Below are 13,148 nucleotides of genomic sequence, written 5' to 3'. Positions count from 1 at the left end.
GGGCCGTTGTGCAACGGGAGATAGATACCATAGAGCGCGAGGGGTATTTGGCCTTTTGAAGGAGGTGCTTGGTTTAATCGTGCGACGGAGGCCATTGAAGTGACGAGTAGAGAGAGTGTGTGAATGAGAGAGGGAGATGGGATTGAGATCCGCCATTTTTTGGTGTTTGGTCACCTAACTCGCAATTGGTTATATCCGTGATCCCCAAGAGTTACGCGTGAGTCGGCTGCAAAAGCCCAGAGATCCGATCGAATCCAGGACCTTTTGCGCAAAGTCCTTGTCGGTCACTTAATTACCATCACCGCTCCCAATGGCTAAGCCAGACTTCAATCTCACCAAGCAGGATATTCACTCGACGATTGCTCTAGATCGGGTGGCACGCCGAGGAGGTTGCTGGGCCCAAACATCTCTACGATGCATGTTTCCCTCTTGGGCGGGCTTCTCGGCCGAAACATGGACGAGAGATCGTCCCTAGTTAGACAGTCACGGCCCGGGCCTGTACTCGGATAGCCCGGGAACAACGGGGGTGAAGGGAGAGTTAACATAATCCCCGCCCTTGACCTCCTTTCCCCTTGGCTGTAGGCCGCGTCTTTCTCCCTTCCTACCCTTGCCTAGCTCCTTCGGCTCCCTCAGAACGAGTAGGATATAATTAGAGGGTGCATTTGGGGAGTTGAGGCATTGGTCAAGGTCGGATGGCTTGTGACTCCAGCAGATGCACTGGCTGCACTGGCTGCATAGGCTGCACCATGCAGCTGCAATATTATCTGCTCGAATTCTGTTGCTAATGTTGCTACCCAGGAGGGTAGGGCGCCAAGGATCGTGGGCGCCGACATGATGCGGTGTTCAGACTCTCGACGAGAACGTACATGGCGCGGCGACGGTCGACGAAGCCGGGCGGAATGCTCCAAAGCTGGGGGGAGCCGGTGCGGCGGGAGGACTGTGGGGCATAAGCCCGTGGTTGTCTGCCGTGGTGCCAACACGGGTATGGACATTTGGGGGCATGACGCCGACAGTTTTCCATGTTCAGGAGAATGGCACTGGCCGGTTTGTTTGGCTGGGAAGCATGTCGATACTCGGCGGGATGCGACTTGACGTCTCGTATACATGGCTATGCATGCGGTTCGTCTCACCGACAAGCATCCCAATATGTCTTTAATCTGTGGCAAGGGAAGGGCCCATTATGGGCCCATTATGAACCGAACAGCCTCAAGCAGGTGGCTGTAAGAAGCGTTAGATCTGCTTGGCCATTGAGTTGCGGGGCGAGGGGTAGGGCAGATACACGTGCATGTAGGGATGAGGGGTTCCAGGAATGGAAGCTCTCCTTAGAGCAGCGATGCGGTTATGGCGGCGGTTGACGCGCACAATGCCATCGCATGCATCCACCGCCCGCAACCCCGGCGTGGCTACCAGCAGCATTCTGGACTCTAGAGCGGTGACAGCTCCGCGAGTCCGCGAGTCCGCGAGTCCGTGTGGATGGGATGGGATGTGCACGGGCGCAGGCGCAGGCGCAGGCGCAGGCGCAGGCGCAGGCGCAGGCGCAGGCGCATGCCATGGTCGGGTCTTCTCACCGCCCGCGTACTTCACAGTATGTACTTATAGAGAGGCGCCTCTCCAAGATCGCGGCCAGGGCTTTTGTGCGCCAAGCTGCAACTGCTCAACTGGTGGCATCCAATCTTTGGATGCCAGGGAGCTAGAGCAGGTATCGGTATTGGGTCGGATGGAGCAGAGACGTATCCAGAAGACCTACATATATATGTAAGGCAGTGGACTGCGTCAAGCCGAATCCTTGACTCAAATTTCGAAAATTCGAATTGGTCTAGTGGCCCCGACTGTAGACAAAGAGCGGAGGAGTGTGAGGGGGTTGTGCGTTGATTCGCACCCGTGCTGTAACAGCTAGATACATCGAACTTTAGCTGTGATGGCACTGCGGGTTTGGCGTTCAATTATCAATCATTTGAAGGTGCATTTGGGCTCAATTGGAAGGTAGACTAGGACTGTCACAGACACCAGACAGCCCACGGGCTGCCGTTCGATGGTCACCCTCCCCTCCAACGGTGCATCCCATTGACAGGCGCTGCAGGCTGATCTTGGGGTATTGAGGTCACTCGGCTCCAAACCATTTGCGAGTCAGTTGAGGCACACGTACAATATTCATAGGGAGGCATTGTTGGACGGAACTGAGAAACGGATACCGAGCCGGGAGCAAGGACCTGCCCGACCCCGTCTCCATCGCTGTTGGCCTCCTGTTGACACTTGGCTTGGTTCAGTTGTCTCGGTTCCAGTGTTTTGGGAGTTGTGTGAATTTGGCAATGCGATGGCCATGGTGATAGTCGTGAAAGAAAAGAAAATGGTTCAACGGCCCATCTCAGACCAATTGGCTGGATGCAGTTGCACAGACCGACCGAAGAATGGCAAGATCTGATTTGCCTCGATGGTTCGTTCAGAGAGGCACTGGTAATCCCCCCAATGGCCTCCTGCAGCACTCGCATCTCGCTGCGACAGACGACAGACAGAGTCAGGCCATGCAAGGACGCCAACAAAACCGAGTGTCAATTGGAAAGGCGGCCTGGAGGCCCCAGGCATGCATGCTATTACCATCCATGTCTTGAGTTGTTGGGTCGGTCTCGGAGCTGGCTGCACCTCTGCCAGAGCAGAGCAGGTCACGTTGGCCTCGATGATCGCTCAAAGCACAGCACCGCCAGGCAGCAGCCACCTAATTGGCCGAGCGAGCACCTCGGCGGCGGGGCTCTCGACGGGTAGAGGTTAGCTCAAGCTTACCTAGCTCATTCGAGGTTCCCAGTTCAAGTGAATGCTCGACGCTGGCACAGAAGCGGGAAGGAAGAAAGTGATCGCCAGGCCTTTCCCCAGGCTTGGGCTTCGAACTCTCCCGTCTTTACCAATTGAAGAAGGAAAATAATCATTCCATGATTAGCATGTTTATACGCGGCGCTCGTTGTAATATTCGGAATGGCCCAAAATACCGAGGATACCAGGATTTAAGACGCGGGAGTTACATCCATTACCTTAGGTACGGAGTAGCAGGTATCATGAATCCATGATGTTATGCCGTGCACGCCGCCCACGAGCGACGGGGGGGAAAGGGTAGCGTGACCAAGCAAAGGCGCAGAAGGCAGGGCTGCCTTGGGCTCTTGGAACGCCCGCTAGCACCCTCTGGGTACTTGGTGCCAGCATTTTCCCAGAAAGCTGCAGCTGGAGGCGAGTTGATTGGGCTGGTGCGGGCTCTTTTCCCCGCTTGTGAAGCACCTCCAAGACGCGGGACTACACAGTAATTCGTTCCTCGCGTGCTGAGGCCGGTCAATGGAAGCGAAGCGGGAGCGCTGCGTCACGTCGCAGTTGCCAGGTCGTCGCTGTCGCTGTCGCTGTCGAAGGCCGTCCGTCCACTGTTGGTATATGTAGAGTTAACTAAGAAACGGTAGTGGTAGGGTGCACACTCTGCCCACGACTCGTCAGACGCAGGCAGCCAGGCCCAAAAAAAGCAGGTGAAGAAAAAGCGGCACATAAACAAAGCTGGGCCGGGCTTTTCTGGGACGACGTCCGCCCTCGACGGCCGACGCACGGAAGCCACCCCCAACTCTAGCCAGCGCAGGACTGACTGGGCTGGAGAACAAAGGGCCCCACCTTAAACTTTCCACTTCTGGAACACCAAAACCCACAATCGAGTCACAGCGACAACACCGACGAAGACCACCTACCCCTACCAGGAGAGGCATATCCTTGCCTGGAGACGACAACCTCGCCTTGTGTCCCGTCTGTCCGCGCTGCGCATCTTGGGATTGCTGCGCCTGGGATTGCCGCAGCCTCGAATCTGCCCCATTGCCGCCCACAGTCACAGTGCCCATACTGGCTTCGTTAGACGGTTACCTAACCTTGGCCCAGCGCTGACGGCGAGCCAGCGGCGTCTGCGGCGCTCCTAGACTCGTCCGGACCTGCCTGCCCTTCACTGCCATCAACCTAAGCCAGGCCCGATTGCTGCTTTGCTCCGAGAAAACGAATGCCCGCCGCTCGGCTGTCACCAATGCTGCTGTAACGACAAAAGCACGACCACAGCGACAAGCGACGACGACAACAACCACCACCACCAGACGGTTGCCGGCGACAGGCCTCGGCAACATCGACGACGAGACATTCACGTCAACACATTATGTCTCGGACTTCTGCTTTCCTCTAGCTCTGGCGTTCCGGCCACCAAACAGCCCTGGTGGTCCACGGTCCGACGGTCAATAACGAAGTCAATCAATCACCAGGCCGAACTCTCGACTTTTCGATTTCTCGACAATCCATCAACTCATTCCTCCAACACCCCGCGCGTTTGGGCCCCGACTCACGCCACGCCCGCCCCTCCACCCCCTCGCACCCTGCCCGATCCCAACAAACACAAAGAATCGCCGTGCAAACAAGCGAGATAAGCGATTGCTCGCCCTCGCACCGCTGCAAATGGTGACTGTGTAACTTATTTTTGCGCGCCTGTCTTCCCGCTGCGATGGAGGAAGAACGCACCCCACCAACCATGCTCGCGCCGTCGGCCGTGACGTCGCTCCGGGCCAGCGCCGGCGTCATGGAGCGGTCGCTCAGCGAGGATATTCGGGAGGAGCGGGAGGAGCTCCGTGAGGCTGCCGAGCAGACCCTCAACATCATCTTGGATCTCAACCTGGACGGCACCATCCGGTGGGTGAGTCCCTCGTGGGTCGACGTGATTGGAACGCCGCCAGAGTCGGTTACGGGAGCTGCCATTGCCGATCTCATTGTCGGCGAGAACCCCACCATCTTCACTGATACCATTGAGAACATGCAGAAGGACGATTTGCGCAGTCGTTTCATCCGATTCGGCCTCTGCCTGAGCCCGCTTTCCAAGCTGCTTCCTCTGGAGATGCTGAAGGAGTCCGACGGCTCGACTCTCCCCGTCATTGACCTCGAGGCGCAAGGCATAATGGTCTACGACATAGCTTCCGGGGGTGAGAGTCACGTACGTTCAATCTTGTTTGGGCCTGCCTCTTCCAGACGCGAGCCGCCACTAACTGCACGTGTTAGACAATGTGGATGGTGCGGCCATGGATGGCCCCTCGGGAGATCAAGATCGATCTGCCCGCCGTCATCGTCGAGTCCCTGGGTTCCGGCGCAGAGGTCCTTGCCAGCTATCTGACACATCTTGCTGAATCGGGCTTGGAGGATCCATCCCAGGTCGCGCCTCCGCTTCCTGTTCTCTGCAGGATATGCGAGCGCCAGATTCCGCCCTGGTGGTTTGAGAAGCACACCGAGCTGTGCTCGCAAGAGCATCGCGCGGAAATGGACGTACAGATGGCCCAAGAGAGCTTGACGGAACATCGCCACGCTATTGTCAAGGTCTTGGATGCGCTGGAGGCAAGGCGGAGCCGTTCCACAACCGGTGACCAAACCATCCTCCCAGTTGCCGAATACAAGGGCATGCCGATCGGGCCACCAACCTCGACGACTTCTTCTCCCGGGACGTCCTCCCCTGGCCCTGTATCGGCTTCGGGTGGCTCGAGAGAGAGGTCTTCGGGCTTTGGTCATTCGAGAGCTCGATCGTTTGCCATACGACGGCCGCAGGCCAGGATAGTCGAGTTGCTTCTAGATCTTTGCGACACCAGTATCGAGATTAGTACTCCCGCCATCAAAGAGACGTCGCAGACACCCGGCGAATTCCGCACCTCGTCGCCCCAATCCGAAGGCCGCATTGCGCAAGTGATACAATGGGAGACGCCCAGCACCAATACTCTCGAGCAGGAGCAAGGCCTCGCCCTGCTCTGCGCTGATACTGAGAAGGTGGCAAAATCCAAGGTCGAGGCTGTTTTCCGTCACCGCAAGATCCTCGAGTACGCCGAGCGGATCCGCATCGAGTTTGCTATAATGGTCCAAGAATGCATAGATGAGGCCATGCGTAAAGCTGCGCAGATCGTTGCGGGCCGCCTTAGCGATTCTACCGAGGGAGAGTCGGAACAAGAGGATGATAATGTGCCGATGACCGAAGAAGGCATCTTTTCGGGATCCTTCGATGCCCCATCGACCCTGGCATTGGCGCTTCAAAATGCCGACATCAACGAGGATCCCGACAAGCGGCGGCTGTCGATGGCGGTCGAATCCACCGTTTCCAGCAGCCCGAAGGAGTGTCCCACCCCTCGGTCTCATCGTGGCGCCCTCAGCAGCCTGACAGGTCAAGGCCAGTCGCGCCGCGAATCTTTGATATTCGAGAGTGATGCCGGCGACAGCGACGGCAGCATGAGGTCTTCCTCTGTGACCTCACGACCGCCCCCGCGGACAGATTCGCCCATATCCGAATTTGGCGATCTTCGCCGACAGGCAAGCTCGCGACAGCACCAGCGCCGGAGCCTGATAATCCCAGGCACATCGTCTCCGCGGAGACAAGAGTCTCCTTCAAGACCCGGACAACCGGCGTCACCCCTCCGCATCCACAAGCCTCGTGGCCTAGTATTTCCTTCGGACGGTTTGATGTCCCCTGAAGCTTCCCCCATGCTCCCAGGCAGCGAGTTCGCCTCACCCAACATCGCCCAGCACCATCATCATCAGCACCACAGAAGACAGTCTTCGGCTGCAGTCTCGGCTTCTACAGGAGAAATGTCTTTCAGGCCTCCGCCTTCGCCTCGGTTAAGCGCCGTCCTCGGAGCACCGCAAGCGAAGGCCGTACCACCTTCGATCAAGGATTTTGAAATCATCAAGCCCATAAGCAAAGGCGCGTTCGGGAGCGTCTACTTGTCGAAAAAGAAGTCTACTGGCGAATACTTTGCAATCAAGGTGCTGAAGAAGGCAGACATGGTTGCCAAGAACCAAGTAACCAATGTCAAGGCCGAGCGGGCAATTATGATGTGGCAGGGCGAAAGCGACTTTGTTGCCAAGCTCTACTGGACATTCTCGAGCAAGGACTACCTTTACCTGGTGATGGAATACCTCAATGGCGGCGATTGTGCGTCTCTGATCAAGGTCCTTGGGGGCCTTACCGAGGACTGGGCCAAGAAGTATCTTGGCGAGGTCGTTCTCGGAGTCGAGCACCTGCATAGTAGAGGCATTGTTCACCGCGATTTGAAACCGGACAACCTCCTAATTGATCAGAAGGGCCACTTGAAGCTGACCGATTTTGGTCTATCGCGCATGGGACTGGTTGGTCGACAGAAGAGAGCCCTCAATAGCGGTGCTGATGCTGCCCCTGATCTCCTCAAACAGGGTCCGTTTGCTAGGTCTGCCTCGATGGCTTCGTCGAGGTCAACCTCGCTGGATCTCCACGGACGGAGTCAGTCTCCCAGCTCTACGCCGCAAATGACACCCAGCGACATGGGCGCAAGCCTAGGCCAGCCATCCTACTTCAGCCTCGGGTCTCTGTCCCATGAACCGCGACGTGTATCGAGCCATCGCAGCGATAGTGGCAGTAGCGATGCATTGGCACAGCTATTGGGGAACTTGGCTTTGAACGACGCGCCACCAGGCGCTTCTCAGGCAATCCAGTCACCCGGGGATGGAAGCGAGATGGAAGCTGCTCCCTCGCCTGACTTTCCTTCCCTTACCCACACGAACACGCAGAGTAGTGTAGAGACCAGAGGGACACCTCCGCAACCAGCGATGCCCCCGCCGAACTGGGCCTTGTTCGATCCCGAGGACACCAACCGCCGGTTCGTTGGCACCCCTGACTATCTCGCGCCGGAGACGATCAGGGGCGAGCCCCAAGACGAGACAAGCGATTGGTGGTCTGTCGGATGTATTATGTATGAATTCCTCTACGGCTTTCCTCCGTTCCACGCGAACTCGGCCGAGCAGGTCTTCGAAAACATACTGGCTCGCAGGATCTACTGGCCCGATGTGAGCGAAGAGGATGTGTCGAAGGAAGCCAAGGACTTGATCAACAGGCTACTCTGCTCGGACCCGCACCAGCGGCTAGGCTCTAACCGCGAGGAAAAATTCCAATCTGGGGGCGACGAAATTCGGAATCACGCCTGGTTCGAGGGACTAAACTGGGAGACTCTGTTACTAGACGACGCCCAGTTTGTCCCGTGCCCGGAGAATCCAGAGGATACCGAGTATTTTGATTCTCGGGGGGCTACCCTGCAAACGTTTGCCGAGGAGATGGAGGACCAGTCGTCGCCGCCTTCGTCGGTGCCGACATCTGAATACCCGGATCGGCCTCATGACGCCCTGTCTCGCGTCAGGTCCCAGGTCAACTCCATGAAGCGAGGACTGATGCCGCTGCACATCCCGCCGCATGTTCGGGAGCTGAAAGGAAGACGCTTGAGCGAGCCCGTGGTAACCGATGACTTTGGTAATTTTGCGTTCAAGAATTTGCCCGTCCTCGAAAAGGCAAACAAGGACGTCATCCAAAAACTGCGGGCGGAGGCTCTTGCAGGTCAGACTAAACCGACCAGCCCTGGGGGTATGAACACAGTCGTGTCGCCCGGGGGCGCGCTAGAGGGCAGCCCTATTCCGATTTTGGCAAACCCAGTACAGAGAACGCTTTCAAATGCCAAGGCATCGCAAAGGCCGCAGTCACCCTCCGGCATAAATTACACCAACTCATCACCGAGCCGCATCTCGCAGCCATCCTCACCCCTGTTGGTTTCGTTTGTGGCCGGCCAAGGGACCGACGGCCGGCGCAAGGCATCGAGCAACGCGTCAAGCCTGTCGCAGCCCTCCAGCAACGCACTACAGCCAGGAGGCTTCTTTGAGATATCCCGCGTCCCCCCTACTTTGCAGAAAGCGGCTACTACAGCTGGCGCCTTATCGCCGATCAAGGGACGCGGGATTCCACCCCCCTTGCCCCTCTCGCCGCAAAAGGCTGGTCCCAATCAAATGATGTCAACTCCTCGACACGCCAGCGGTTCGTCTGCTGGCCGCTCCCGGTCTTTGACTGTTGGATCTCAAGAAGGCAGCCCTGTGGCGTCGGACATCTTGGCGGCCCATCACAAAAACCGTCGGAGTCAGGTCTTCGACATGTCACCCTCGTCCTCGGACAACGAGGGCGAGAAGGTTAATGCGCTTCTCCGGGTGCAGAGGCGCCGGCAGAGCTCGCGGCGAATGTCGCAGATTGCGCTTGACGGGCCGGTTTTCCGCCCCTTGGATGTGCTAATTTGCGAAGACCATCCAGTCTCCCGGATGGTGATGGAGAAGCTGCTCGAGAAGCTGCGCTGCCGGACGATTTCAGCAACCACGGGGTCCGAAGCTGTTCGCTTCTCCATGAGTGACATCAAGTTCGACATCATCTTCATGGAATTCAAGCTTCCTCAGATCAACGGGGCTGACGTTGCCCGCATGATCCGTGAGATGAAGAACGCAAACTCGCACACGCCAATTGTTGCTATAACAGCGTACCTGAAAGAGCTACAGGCGCCCCATTACTTTGACTCACTGATTGAGAAGCCCATCAGTCCTTCGAAGCTCACCGAGGTGCTTGGCACTCTCTGTCAATGGAAAACTGCCTCGCCAGGCCAGAACTATCCGCTCACTTTGTCGATGCCCCATCCTATCCCGTCAGGGCTCCGGCAGGAGAGTATGCGGCTCGAAGATAGCCCAACATCGGGCTCGTCGGGATATGCCCACCGCTCCAGCAGCAGCTTCCGCGAGGACTCGATAAGTTCCAGTCTTTTTGGGGATTCCGAATCTGTCTCGACAGATGATATCCCTATGGTCATTGGCAGGAAGGCTACTGGCGATTGGGACGAAGGCGGACTTGGCATCTCGGGGCCCGAGGAGGTCCTCTTGAGCTCCAGCGACCCACTAAAGTCTCCACTACACCCGCGCCTCCTCACGCAGCAATCGGCGCCAGCACAGATCGAACACTCATCCCGATCGGGGCCGGCGCCACAGCGCTCGCTGGAGAAGCTCAGGGCAAAGAGGGAATCGATAGAGAAGCGCAGGTATGAAGGAAGTGTTGATTCCGCCGACGATGAAGACGACGAGCTTGGCGTCCAAGGCAGCCAATCCGGCAGCAGCGGAAGTGGGAGCAACCCCGTTTCTCCGTCCAGAGGGCAGCATCACCGCAGCAAGTCGGTCCTACCGTCTTCAAAGCTCGGGATCGAAATGATGCGTGCAAACAGCCACGACAGTGTCATTGGTGCAGGGTCGGAAAGCACCAGCACGTTGGAGCCGGTGACTCAGGTGGTCACGCCAAACCAGGACCTGCACTTCGATTTCCCCGACTATACGCCGTCTTCTGATCCAGTGACGCCTCCGCCAGGCTCAGCTGAGGAAGAAGGCGATGCTACCGTAATTATCAGCACACCACCGGAGCCCGAGCACGGACCCGATGACCCCACCCCCATTGACGTTGACGAGACGCCCCGGCCAAGCTCGGCCTTTGGGCGCAAGATTCTGGGCGACGATGAGCCAACACCCCGTCCTCCGGTGAGATCGCTGGATAGAAATGTCGTGTCACCACTCCCAACTCGAATTTGACGCCTCTCTCACGAGCCGGGAATAAATATGTAAACAACACTCAGGACGGCCACACTCGGGGCCATTTCCTAACAATTCCGTTTTATCTTTTCCTTTGTCACTTTTTCTTCGCCATTTCTGAGTCCTAATTTGAGCGTGGCGTTCTTTGGGAATGGCAAACATGCCGAGACTTGCAAACATGCCGAGACTTGCAAACATGCCGAGACTGCATCATCCGTTTCTTTTCGTTTTGTATTGTGTTTTCTGTCATTTTTCTCTGTTGCAATCATCCCACGGCACCGGCATGGCACGGAAACTAGGGCGGGAAATGAGATGGCGGCGGGTTGGGCAAAGTAAATCGGGGAGCGGGCGTTCAGGAAACACATTATTGTTGTACGGCGATGATTAGTATGGAGGAGAGTGCAGCATACCCAGGTTGTTGTTGATGTTGCTGTCTTGATGTCTTGGGTGGGCTGTTTTTTCACATGGCTGTATCTGTTTTACACACTCGCACACACACACTTGGGGAGGAGAGGAGAGTTTATTACGAAGAAGCAGAAGAAAAAATCTCTCGACTTGTTAATCTCTACCTTTAATCTTCGGGCTCTGTCGTAAAAAAAAATTATATTGACCACCGCTTGGTACTTACTTGATTTTGGTGAAACAAGAGGGCTGTGTCGTTCCGCACTTCTGTTGTAGGTGCGTGTTAATTTCGTACGCCTTTTTGCTTATGAGTGCGTCTCTTGCTACCGTTAAAACGTCCCTACGTACTGGAATCCACCACAAATAACCCTAACCCTGACCAAAGGTGCAATTGCGTTGCCAGCGCATGGAGCGGTGTTGCCAGCGAATGCGGTAATTTTGGCTGTAAAATGTGGTATTTACTGGGCCGTGAGCTGTAAAGCCTTGGCGCCAATGTACCTATAGTACGTGGGGACGTTTTAACAGAAGACGCACTCTTGTTTATTTCGTACTTCACTGCCTCCCCACGAGCCCTTCCTTCCCACGGACGTCCCACGGACGTCCCACGGACGCACAGGCGGTGTCCCCGAACCCTTTTCATTTTCGTTCTGTCATCTCATGTTGCCCGCCTCTTTTCTACTCTAGCTACTTGAGTACCTAGCTACCTTGTCTTATTTTGTACATGCTATGTGTCTTTCCCGCTCTCAGGCTGGCTAGGTTGGCAATTCGCCTTGCCTTGGTTCTCTCAATGTTTATATCTCTATCTCTCTCGTTTTTCTTTTCGCTGATAAGCGAATGTGAGCTGGCAAAGCCAAATTTCCCATTATATTCTTCTTCGTCTTCGGGAAACCTAAAATGAACCTGGTGTGGTTTGGAGGATGGGGGACACTGGCTTGCAAAGGAACGGGCGGTTATCTCGAAGTCGGGCCAGCTACGTCGTAGCTACTTTTGCTCCTTTCGGAGTAGGCGACGATGAAGTCAGTCAGTCAGTCAGTCAGCCATGGGACCACAGACATGGAAGATTGTGCGTTATTTTGTCTCTCTGGCTCTAATCTGTCTTCAGCTCATCTGGGATAGGCAGGTAATGAAGCTCTGGCTATCGCTCTCTCTAGATCGTGGGGGAGTTTAGAAGCATGGGTGGTTGTTTCTCCCTCCTCCATCCCAAAAACAGGTAAAATAAGCAAGGGGGCACGGATGGGAATAAGTCGGGCTGAGATGTTCGGTTGCGCCCTGCCAGATAGATAGAAGAGCTGAGAGACAAAGGATTCCACTGAATAATATAAACCACGCGAGGCTTCCCTGTTGATTGGCTGGTTTCGGTTTCTCTGTGTGTGTGTACGAGTTAGTTTGCTCCTCGAACCTTATGATTGTGATGATGCGCGCGCGCCTGGTTGTGATGAACGATTTTGGGGGGTTTGGTTTGGTTTGGTTTGGTTTAGTTTCAGTGAAGTCAGTCAGCAACAAGGCAAACAAATAAAACAGTGTGTTGGTGACAGGGGAAGCTCGAAGAGCTGTTGTCGTCCATTGCTCTCACACACGTGTGGTTGCCAAGCCTTTTTTATTGGGTTGATACGGATCGTGCGGCTCAGAAATCAAGCAATGTGGCTGACGCACAACACAGGGAATATTGGCAGGCGGCGCACAGGGGAGCGAGCCCTGGAAAGCCAGGTGTGCCGTATACAGTGGTGTGTTGCTGCCCGTGCAAGAAGAGAAAATTAAATCTTCGGTATCCGCAAATGGTGGGGGTTGCCGAGCCGTACCAAATCGAAGCTGCTGAGTGGCTACCGCCGAACCGGGGCAGAAGGGGTGGGGTTTGGCCACGGCAGTGACCACAGGCCTTCCCAGTTTTGAAGGTATTGGCCTAAACAGTGTAGTGGAGGGGGTGAAACGTTGTAAAAAGGGTTATCTCTGTAACGATACGTGCTGTGCGCATTGAGTCGAGGCTGGATTGGTGCATACATTGGTTTTTTTATGTCAAAGGGATCTATAGGCTCTGGGTTCCTGGCCTCCAGGGGACCCCTCAGCCCAATCATGCACACACGTGTTGGCTACAAGCCCCGTGATTGGTCGGCGTGAGTACAAGGCCGATCTGACGGCAACTGCAACTCCTCCCCGCAATCCGGGGGCCGCGAGAAAAACCGCAACAGCTGTTGCCGCTGCAGCGCAGGGAGGAAGCCCTTTTCTGGCTTGGCTTCGCCTTTTAGATCGGGACATCTCTCGGCGTCTGGGCATATGTCCGCCGCGCCCGGGAAGGGCGGCAGTGGCGTCGGCGGCGT

At 56.1% G+C, this 13,148-nt stretch overlaps 2 protein-coding genes across 2 annotated transcripts; one reads left to right on the top strand and one right to left on the bottom strand.

Moving 5' to 3' along the window:
- Positions 1 to 1,343: 1,343 nt before the first annotated feature.
- B0T26DRAFT_271904 (uncharacterized protein) lies at positions 1,344 to 2,742 on the bottom strand. The gene is made up of 2 exons (XM_060434106.1): positions 2,147 to 2,742; positions 1,344 to 1,924 (listed from the first exon to the last, which is right to left on the bottom strand). The coding sequence occupies exons 1-2, from the start codon at positions 2,487 to 2,489 to the stop codon at positions 1,581 to 1,583; spliced, it is 687 nt and encodes a 228-aa protein (XP_060295752.1). The 5' UTR covers positions 2,490 to 2,742; the 3' UTR covers positions 1,344 to 1,580.
- A 1,759-nt stretch (positions 2,743 to 4,501) lies between these two features.
- Positions 4,502 to 10,431, top strand: B0T26DRAFT_647778 (uncharacterized protein; the record flags this gene model as incomplete). The annotated part of the gene is made up of 2 exons (XM_060437935.1): positions 4,502 to 4,984; positions 5,050 to 10,431. 2 exons carry the CDS (start codon positions 4,502 to 4,504, stop codon positions 10,429 to 10,431), a joined length of 5,865 nt encoding a protein of 1,954 aa, XP_060295751.1.
- Positions 10,432 to 13,148: the final 2,717 nt, after the last annotated feature.

Source organism: Lasiosphaeria miniovina (genome assembly GCF_030549165.1).
Source record: "Lasiosphaeria miniovina strain SMH2392-1A chromosome Unknown B0T26scaffold_4, whole genome shotgun sequence".
Lineage (NCBI taxonomy): Eukaryota > Fungi > Ascomycota > Sordariomycetes > Sordariales > Lasiosphaeriaceae > Lasiosphaeria > Lasiosphaeria miniovina.
The sequence above is the reverse complement of the archived record's forward strand: the minus strand, read 5'-3'. Positions and strand labels throughout refer to the sequence as shown.